At 37.6% G+C, this 10,384-nt stretch overlaps 2 protein-coding genes across 2 annotated transcripts; both read left to right on the top strand.

Annotated features, from left to right (window-relative positions):
• Nucleotides 1–2,607: 2,607 nt before the first annotated feature.
• Cbr-ifa-3 lies at nucleotides 2,608–5,236 on the top strand (the record flags this gene model as incomplete). Its single annotated transcript, XM_002643595.1, has 6 exons — nucleotides 2,608–3,080; nucleotides 3,332–3,506; nucleotides 3,597–4,349; nucleotides 4,414–4,575; nucleotides 5,024–5,140; nucleotides 5,186–5,236. 6 exons carry the CDS (start codon nucleotides 2,608–2,610, stop codon nucleotides 5,234–5,236), a joined length of 1,731 nt encoding a protein of 576 aa, XP_002643641.1.
• A 431-nt stretch (nucleotides 5,237–5,667) lies between these two features.
• On the top strand, nucleotides 5,668–9,063 carry Cbr-sgk-1 (the record flags this gene model as incomplete). The annotated part of the gene is made up of 11 exons (XM_002643596.2): nucleotides 5,668–5,691; nucleotides 6,431–6,496; nucleotides 6,556–6,630; nucleotides 6,676–6,815; nucleotides 6,858–6,941; nucleotides 6,990–7,131; nucleotides 7,180–7,311; nucleotides 7,576–7,688; nucleotides 7,771–7,990; nucleotides 8,287–8,593; nucleotides 8,972–9,063. The coding sequence occupies 11 exons, from the start codon at nucleotides 5,668–5,670 to the stop codon at nucleotides 9,061–9,063; spliced, it is 1,395 nt and encodes a 464-aa protein (XP_002643642.2).
• Nucleotides 9,064–10,384: the final 1,321 nt, after the last annotated feature.

Genomic DNA, 10,384 nt, shown 5'->3' with positions numbered 1-10,384 from the left:
ATGTAAAGTTGTTTCATTATTTTATGATAGTAAGAATGACTGATAATTCACCGCTGTTTAGGAAATTTGTTCCACAAAATTTAAATTTTAATTTTAAAAATATAGTGTTCATAATTTATATTCATTATCATGATTCCAACCATCTCTCTATTAAAATAACAACAGCAGCAAAATTTAGTTAGACTTGATGTGCGGATATTGATTATTTATTAAGTCCAATTTACGCTATTACATTATCAATCGGATGTTTTTTATTATTTGTTTGATTATGTTCTTCACCAATTGTATTTCATATCCACCACATTCGACACAATCACGGTTTTCTTTAAATTCTGTGCCTTTGCAATAATGCCTCTGACATTGTATTCTAATTTTTCTCAGAAATGTGCATAACATTGACCAACTATAGCATGAAAGTATATTAATTATATTATCTATATTCTCGTTGGTATCTTTTCTTGGTGTTTTCCTTTATTCCCATCTCGCATCAAAATATGATGTATTAGAAAAGTAATCGTTCACAATCGTCCACCCGAATGCCGCCTATTCAACTGCTGTGCGTGACCCGAGATATGAAAACACAATGTGAGAATTGATGGCTTCCGTTATTCTGATTTCTTCTCCGAGAATCGTCGTCTTTTCTCTGGTTGGCCGGTGAAAAGAAAAGAAGAACTGATTTGGGATGTGAGACGTACAATAACATTTATTCGTCCCATTAGGCCCCCCGTTGGATGCTGATGCTGTCTTTCTCGGAGGGACTGCTGCAGATAACCTTCTCAATCTTCTCGAATTAACGATCTCGTCTCGCTTCTAATCCTGTTATCCGGTCTTACACTACAGTTTTTTTCTTCGTTTGAATCTGTGAAAAAGAAAATGGTTTTGGAAAGAGAGCGGATTACAAAAAAAGAGAATCGTTTAAAAATTGAATGAACTTGAATAAATTAAGTTTGAAAAAAAAAATCGATGAACATACATTCACTGAAAAATTCTCGAAAATCATTCATTTTTTGAGATTGCTCTCTATTCCAAACTTGTTTTGAAAGCGGTTTGGAATTTATGTAAAAAATAGGAAATTGTTAAAACATACACCAAAGGAGAATTTCAAAGCAACCCTAATTTAGGTAATTAAAAGTGGTTTACGGTGAAAATTTTTATTGTACTGAAATGTGCAGAAAAGCATATAGATTAACATAAAAATAAAGAAAAAATTAAAAATTCCTTCATCGAGAAAAATACATCGAAAAATAGGATGAAAGCCATTAGTGACGAGCTTTTTCGCTTGTTTTCCTAGGCCACCCGGTGAGTAAAAGCGTGCGAATTCAAAACATGTTTTGATGTACAGTGTTTTTTTTTCAGGTTTTTTTCAGGTTTTTCAAGGTTTCCGCGCTCTTACTCACCGGATAGCCTAGAAAAACTAGCGGAAAAAGCTCGTCCCTGAGGGCTTTCATCCTATTTTCGATGCATTTTTCTCGATTAAGGAAATTTTTTTTTAATTAATTCTTGGTTTTTATGTTAATCTACATTCTTTTCTGCACATTTAAATGCAATAAAAATTTTCATCGTACATCCCCTTCAAGAAGTTTTTCTTTCACGTGCTCATTTAGATTCTTTACAAGCTTTAAAAACGTCTTACGTCATTGTTATTTGTTACAAAACTTCCTTCCAATCTTCGGAGTTCTGCAACCGTTCCGTTTCTAACAGAACCAGTTTCTGACCAAACATTCCTTTTCTCAAATTAGGGAGTAATAACTAAAAATGATGAAACCAAACTGCTGTCGGTTTTCTTTGAAGTCTCCCTCCCCGGGCGATTTGATCACTGATTGTTCTTTTTCTTCCGAAATTGTCCCCAAAACTGTCTCATCGTGTTTGTATCATCGCTTCCAATTCCATTGAGTGATCGGTTAGAATTCTGCGATATGTATCACCTTATCTATCAATTAGTCACCTTGATTTATATTAGATCGTTGAGAATCTTCCCAAATTTGAATACAAAAAAGATAATGAACTGCTAGGGAGAATACATAAAGAAAGTCATCCATCACAACCACACCCAATCATTTTTCAAACTGACTCATTTTGTCCATCTACTCCTAATAACGACGCCCTTTTCTGGTAGAACAATTATTCACATCGGGAACATGTCCATCCGTCTTCTTCTTTTTCTCCGTCTTCCACCATCACTTTTGCAATTCCAATTCCATCACTGATGGGCGGGATTGAGAACGGATAACGGAGTGACAGAGGGGCTAAGAAAAAACGATAAATTGAAGAAAACCGCACCCTTCCATCATCTTCTCTCTCACCCACACACTGAGAAATGCGCCTGCCTATCTTCTGCCCCTCCCGGTCCTTCAGTATACACCTTCTCATTTGAGTATAAGAGGTCGTATTCTTTTTTTGAGAAGACGTTACTTATGTTTTTTCATGTCTTCCAGTTTCCAAATTTCAAGTTTCTCTCACCAATAGGTGTGGCTTAAATCAATGGGTGTGCCTAGGTACTTTGGTACTTTAGATTTCTGTAATTCTTTCACTTTGAGAATTACTTTCAAATAATTTTCAAACAATTATTTTACCATTTTGACAATAAAAGTTTGTGTTCCAGCAAATATGTCCGACGACACCTACCGTAGCTCAATCACATCCAGACCATCTTTCAACAGAACTGTCACATCCAGCACTCAGAACTATGGAACCCCAGGATCCGGAAACCGTGTTCTCAAAATCGTTACTGAGATGTCATCGTCATCAGTAGCCAGTGGCCTCTCTCCATACGGTCAGAATGCCGCTTCAACAATTCGTGACAACCGTGAACGTGAGAAAAAAGAGATTATGGAGTTGAACGACCGTCTTGCTGGATACATCGAGAAGGTCAGATTTTTGGAGGCACAGAACAGAAAGTTGGGAGCTGATTTGCAAATGCTCCAAGGTAGATTCGGAAAGAGCACCGGATCTGTCAAAGTGATGTATGAGCTGGAGATCACAACTGCACAGACAGTTGTGAAACAGACTGGAAAGGACAAGGAAGAGGCTGAAAGAGAGATCCGCAAGTTACAAGATCAGTTGGATGAGTTCCGTAAGAAGTGAGTTGTAAAGATTTTCAAACACTTTCTCTTTATTTCGTTTCTAAGGCGCGTTTCAGACTTTCGAACGAGTGAAGAAAAATTTTGAAATTCGAAATTCGATTCTTACGTTTTTAGAGGTATATTTGAATAGTAATATTGAATTGTCAATGCAGAGAATTTTTTTCGTTTCAAAAAAAGATTCAGAATTTTCAGTAGCTTTATGACTATTGTCGGTCTCATTGTCTTATGACTTAAATTATGGTTTTCAGGTGGGAGGAAGCCAACAGCGGACGTGCCGAGGATCGCCTAAAGATTGATGAGCTCCTCGTAACACTTTCCGGACTGGAAGCCGAAATTAACCTTCTGAAGAGACGTATGCCCTTCTGGAGGAAGAAATTGCACGTCTCAGAAAAGAAAATGCTAGACTCCAAGCTGAACTTCAACGTGTCAGAGTTGTAAGTTCATTTTAGAATGTTTGCTTTTTACATTTGTTTTTACATTACGTTGACCCATTCACTCATCTGAATGTTTCAGCAACTCGACCAAGAGACCCTTCTTCGCATTGACAACCAGAACAGAGTCAAGACTTTGTTAGAAGAGATCGACTTCATGAAGAGAGGATTCGACTCTGAACTGAAGGACCTCCAAGCCATGGCTGCCCGTGATACCACCAACGAGAACAGAGAATTCTTCAAGAACGAGTTGGCTAATGCAATTCGTGATATTCGTGCAGAGTATGAACAGATGATGAATGGAAACAAGAGCGAGTTGGAATCCTGGTACCAATTGAGAGTTCAAGAGATCAACACTCAATCGAATAGACAAAATGCTGAGAACAATTACCAAAAGGAAGAGGTCAAGAGACTTCGCAACCAGACTTCAGAGCTCCGTGGAAAGCTTTCCGACCTTGAAGCTAGAAACGTTCTGCTCGAGAAACAAATTGAGGATCTCAACTATCAACTTGAAGATGACCAGAGATCTTATGAAGCTGCCCTCAACGATAAAGATGCTCAAATCCGCAAACTCCGTGAGGAATGTCAAGCTCTCATGGTTGAGCTCCAGATGCTTCTTGACACCAAACAAACTTTGGATGGAGAGCTCAAGGTGTACAGGAAAATGTTGGATGGAGAAAGCGACAACAATGGACTCCGTCAATTGGTCGAGCAAGTTGTTCGTACCTCTGCTATCAATGAAGTTGGTGATACCGAGACGATGAGAGTTGTGAAGGGAGAACACTCCAGCAGAACATCTTACCAAAGATCTGCCAAGGGACATGTCGCAATCAAGGTAGTGTATTAAAACTTTAAGCATTAAAGCTTACCTCAAGGCTATTCATTTGATTTTTTTTCAGGAAACCTCCCCAGAAGGAAAGTTCGTCATTCTGGAGAACACCCACAGAGCTAAGGAAGAACCATTGGGAGACTGGAAGTTGAAGAGAAAGATCGATGGAAAGCGTGAGATCGTCTTCACCTTCCCATCTGATTATGTGCTCCATCCATTCCAATCTGTTAAGGTATGTCCTGTTTTAGAACCTACTTCTGGATTCTCCAAATATCTCCAAAACCCTTTCACAGTTTCCTCTAGATGTTTTCTAATTATCATAGTTTAGAAAACATTAATGTTAACAAAAACCAGGCTGATGCGTATGGTATGATTGTGTGGGTGGGTGTGGCAAGGTCATTCTAGTCGTTTCTTTTGTAATGACTTGGTGTATGGGGTCGGTAAATGGAGAAAAAAAAATGTACAAGCGAAAAGAAGAGCTGATAAACCATTCAAATAGAGGAAACTTAAAACTTACGGGATTATTCGGATTGATCGGAAATTTATTAGAAACTGAACTTATGCTGTGTGAATTCCGAATAAGGGCAATTCTCAGAATTTATTTTAAAAAATTGAATTTACGCAAGCTTACGATCAATTTTTTTTGGACTCATCGAAAAATGTTACACTGCTATTTTCAGATCTTCGCCCGCGGAAACGGAATCGCCAATCCACCAGACGTTCTTGTTTTCGAGGGAGATGATACTTTCGGTGTTGGAGCCAACGTACAAACTATCCTTTACAACAATAAAGGAGAGGTAAGAAAGCAATCTTTATGAAAATTCTATTTTTTTATGTTTCAGGAGCGCGCAACCCACATCCAACGTCAAAGCCAACAGACAACCACTTCCTAAATTCAATCTAGCTTTTCCTGCTTGAGCTATAATAAAAACTATTTTTCTTCTTTTTGTACCAGAAATCTAAAACATCCAATCCCTGTCCTGCCAGCCTGCATTTGTTTTTTTATAATTTGAAACTTTGAACTGTGAACAATACCAATTGTCAACGCTTACATATTCATTTCTCTTTCTTTATACTCCAATAAATATGCTTAATAGACACTTTTTCTGAAGATCATTAACTTTTTTCTTACGCCTAGATGGACGAGAGTAGAGAGATCAATATGATAACGTGATCGAGAGCAAACATAATCAGACGGGGGGTTGGCTTAAACCCTGATAAGAAGAGAAGGTCCAATATTTCGTTATCAACCTAGCACACACGAGAAAGAGACCTTACTTGTCATTTGCTCGTTTTCAAAGGAACAACCTACACGATATAAAATATGGGCAGTCTTTATTATTCGGGTAAGTCCCTTTTTCTAGAATTTTAATCTTGTTTGGTGAGTAGAAGCGAAATAATGCATTCTGGCTAATATTGTTTAAATCGAATTTCGTATTCTTTTAGTTTGGATTTCAAATGGCTTTTCTATCAACCAGGGGCCGTATTTATGAAATTCACTTTTGTAAATCATTTACTCTCAAAAAATCAACGGAATTATTTACCAAAAGGTAAATGGAAGCGTGAAAATGTACTGAAAATCTTTTTCTCGTTTGTAAATTATTTTGCTGTTTTTTTAGATAGGAAAACGACTGTGAACTAGAATTTCTCAACTACTTTAAAAAAAATTGAATGCTCTATCCATTCATCACATTTGTATCAAAAGTCAAAAAGAGGGGTATTTACCAAAAAGTAAATGATTTATCTTAAATTTTCACGTTTTTCAGTTGATTTTTGAGAGTAAATGATTTACAAAGGTAAATGTTCATGAATACGGCCCCAGAGCTCTCACGATCCAATATATTTTTTCCGAAAAAAAGTTGGCAGGTGAAACACATAACTTTCTTCCCCTGTCAGCTCTATTTTAACTTGTGTTTCCTGTCAAAAAAGTGCTTATTCACTCACTCGACTCTCAATATAGAGTCAAAAGCAACGGTACTGATAAGAAAGGTGAAAGTCGTGATTTGCTGCATCCCGGAAACAGTCGATCGATTCTTCGCTCTGCCAAACTCTTTCTTTCCTATTCACTCTTTGAAACTTATTCAGAATCAAGAATGGTCAGGAAGGATGAAGTCTCCTGTAAGCTGGTCATGGGGGACGACAAGAAAACCGTAGTGAGTTTAAACCTTTTCTCTTCGAAACATTTATAAAACTCTTCTCTTATTCATTTCAGGTCTATGCGGTGCGTATTGGGGATGGTCCAATAATGCAAAAAGTTTATGAAGAATATGAGAAATTTTTCTTGACGGTGAGCCGTTTTCTGGACGCGCAAAAATACGGAAAGCAGTTTTAGGATGTCAAAGACATGGTTCCCGAGAAGTTTACGATTTTCCCAAAAAAGAAATTGTTGCAATCCAAGAAGACGTTCTTTGAGAAACGACGACTATGGATCCAGGACGTGTGTCAGCATTTAGTTGATAATCAAACAAAAAGGTAATCAGATTAAACGTTGAAACGTGTCATCTATTTTTGTAGCGAGGATGTTTGTCGATTCTTCCATATTGAGGCTCCAGATGACGATGATAATACTGTGGATCTGGGACCTAGTGAGAGGAAGACGTGAGGGAATGATTTCATAATATTGTTATTGCCGTGATTAAATTTCAGTGCCACCGCTAACGACTTTGATTTCTTGACCACCATTGGAAAGGGCAGCTTCGGAAGAGTCTATCAAGTACGCCATAAGGAGACTAAGAAAATCTATGCGATGAAGGTGCTCTCCAAAGAGCACATCAGAAAGAAAAATGAAGTATCGTTCGACGACGAGTGAAACTACTTAAAATAGATTATTTGACAGGTCAAACATGTAATGGCGGAGCGAAATGTTCTTATCAACAATTTCAAGCACCCATTCCTGGTGTCCCTTCATTTCTCGTTCCAGAACAAGGAGAAACTGTATTTTGTTTTGGACCATTTGAATGGTGGAGAAGTAAGTATCACGTGATAGATCATCAGTGTTACGTCCACAACAGCTGACTGAATTTTCAAAATATCAACATGCATTGTTTTTCTAATCTTTTCGTTGGAGGTATCGCGTCGCCAGCTGAGCTATTGTGGCGCTATTTACGCAGCCGATCGATATATGGAAGCGGTACCGTAGCAACTACTTTTGCATACGGTCGTCCCGAAAAACCATATAAACTTTCCTGTCCCTTATCCTTCATTTTTTTGATCACCTAACGTAATTTTTCAGTTATTCTCTCATCTACAACGCGAAAAGCACTTCACTGAATCTAGAAGCCGATTTTATGCTGCAGAAATCGCCTGCGCTTTGGGATATCTTCACGAGAAGAATATTATTTACAGGTAAATGCAAATCCGTTTTTAACGAAGACTATTTATGAATAGCAGAAAAATTGATTACATTTTTTAACACGTCATATTTAAGGGACTTGAAACCGGAAAATCTGCTTCTTGATGACAAAGGATATCTAGTCCTTACCGATTTCGGTCTCTGCAAAGAGGATATGCAAGGTAGCAAGACGACGTCAACATTCTGTGGAACTCCAGAATACCTGGCTCCCGAGATTATTCTCAAAAAGCCATATGACAAAACAGTGGACTGGTGGTGTTTGGGATCTGTGCTCTATGAGATGATTTTCGGATTGGTATGCGATCTTTCACTAGACTCGAGTAGTTTTTTCTTCACCTGTTGGTGGTCCGTGGGAAATTGAAGCCTGGTGTGGTATTATAAAATATTTCCATATAGAAAAAAACGAAAAAAAGCCAGAACATATTGACAAGATAAGAAATGTTATCAATCAAAAGTTTTCAAATTGATTTATTAAGTTTTTTCTAATTTACTCGTAATATCTGACCTAACTCAATTTTTCAAAAACCAATCAGTCTTAACTTGATCTATTATTTTATACATTTTGCCCCAAAACCGATGACCTTTTTCCAGCCTCCATTCTATTCAAAAGATCACAACGAGATGTATGACAAGATTATCAACCAACCACTCCGTCTCAAGCATACTATCTCTGTACCATGCACTGAGCTTATCACTGGGCTCCTTCAAAAAGATCGTTCGAAACGTTTGGGACACAAGAACGATTTCCGCGACATTCAAGATCATCCCTTCTTCTTACCAGTAGACTGGGATAAGTTGTTGAATCGAGAGTTGAAGGCGCCATTTATTCCGAAAGTCAAAAACGCAATGGATATTTCTAACATTTCCAAGGAATTTGTGGAAATTCAAATTGATCCTGGTAAGAGAACAAAAAAGGGTTTTTTTTTCAAATTCAGTGATACGATTGCAACGGAACGTTTCTAGTTTGTGAAGAAGTAAAGTTTTCATCCGCAAATTTAATTCAAATAATTATATCATTTATCTAGGGTGAGCTCAACACGCAAACATATCCACAGAAACCCTTTTCACAAACATAAACTTCATATTTATACATATAAGTTCATAGAGCTCCTACTCTTTCTCTCACCTACACACACATACACTACTAATTAGACCTTGCCTGCGCATATCCACACAATTTTCTAGTAGCCTTCTCCCCTTCTTTTCGCCCCAGTAATGCAATGGAAACACCACTCAAATTTCGGAAACCCAGCCCCCTTATTCCTCATTCTTTCAGCTTCTCTCGCACCTCAACAATTGGCCGTCACTCACCGTGACCATGACTTTGAGAACTTCACGTTCGTCGACACTAATCGCGTGTTGGTTTGAGTTCATACTGGAACCGCATTTCTTTTTTTTTTAATTTCTCTTTATTTAATCTGCAACCTATTTGTCTCTAAAATCCCACCTTATAAATATACTTGTTACCACAATAACTTCTTTTTATTCTTTATTTTTTCTTGCTTCCATTTTTCTTCTTCTTCTTCTAATTTTGTTTGTTGTATGCTCACATTTCCTCCTCACCTATTGAAATAAAATCCCTGGTCTTTGAAAATTACTAAAAGATTCAAATATTCCTGCTTTTCGACTTTTCAAAATTGTTTGGTCTATCCTTTTTTTCTTCTCACGGACAATAGAAACATGATCAGTGAGCTCAAGGAGAGACGCTTTATAATGCATACGCATACTTAAACTTGACACCACGGATCCAGAAGAAATGAAGTCAGTTACCCATCGCCAAGTCAAAGTGATCAGAAAACTAGGTTGACCTTTTTGAAGAGGGAGAAATATACTGAATTCTCTTCATGCGCTAGTATAGTAGTATCTGTTTTTCGTTGTTGGGAAGATTCAATTTCCGACCGGAACACCTATAGCAGTCATTGTCTACGAGTTTCAGTTATTGTAACAAAAAAGTCAGTTGACTATGCCTAGCTCTAGCAAGCTTAGTCATTATCTTGGGAACCTATAGTAAAAATTAATTTAGCATGTACTAGAAAACATGTACTTTTTGCTGATTACCTCTATGCTCAAAGTTATCTGCACCTATGTCTTTCTTCCTTCCTTTTTTGGCTTTTGCTTTTTATTTTTCACTTTTCTCATATATCCATTCCCAGCCATTCCAGAAAACCCATGAACATTCCATTGGAAATTGAAGAATGTCGGTGAAATACCAATGAGACGCAGAGAGCACAGGGCGGCGAAAAAAAAAACAAAAAGAAAGAGACAATGCGAGTTTTTCATATTCACAACCAAAGACAAAAAGGGGTGAGGTGTGAGAACCTCCTGGGTGTGAACTCATGACGCCACACCCCAGTATGGATAAATGAAAGAGTTTACCCTAGAATTCTCAATTTCTTTTTCTCTCCTTCCTTTCAACTTACTTCTCGGTTCACATTTCACTCGATCTCCATGCTAATCACCTCTCCTGGCCACCTGCGTCTGGTCACTTTAGAAGCATGTGTAGCTTAGACTGGCTTATCTTTTTTCCTATTCTTACACATTCGTTTTCCTTAGTTTCGGTGGTTTAGATTCTTCATGATATCAATACTGATTTTTTATTTTTTAGCATAGATTGGAATTCGTGTAGATGAACCGTTTTCAAACAACTGAAATTTTTGATTGAGTTGCAACTAAACAAGCAATTTTTGCT

This window comes from Caenorhabditis briggsae (assembly GCF_000004555.2).
Source record: "Caenorhabditis briggsae complete genome, chrX, whole genome shotgun sequence".
Classification (NCBI taxonomy): Eukaryota; Metazoa; Nematoda; class Chromadorea; order Rhabditida; family Rhabditidae; genus Caenorhabditis; species Caenorhabditis briggsae.
The sequence above is the reverse complement of the archived record's forward strand: the minus strand, read 5'-3'. Positions and strand labels throughout refer to the sequence as shown.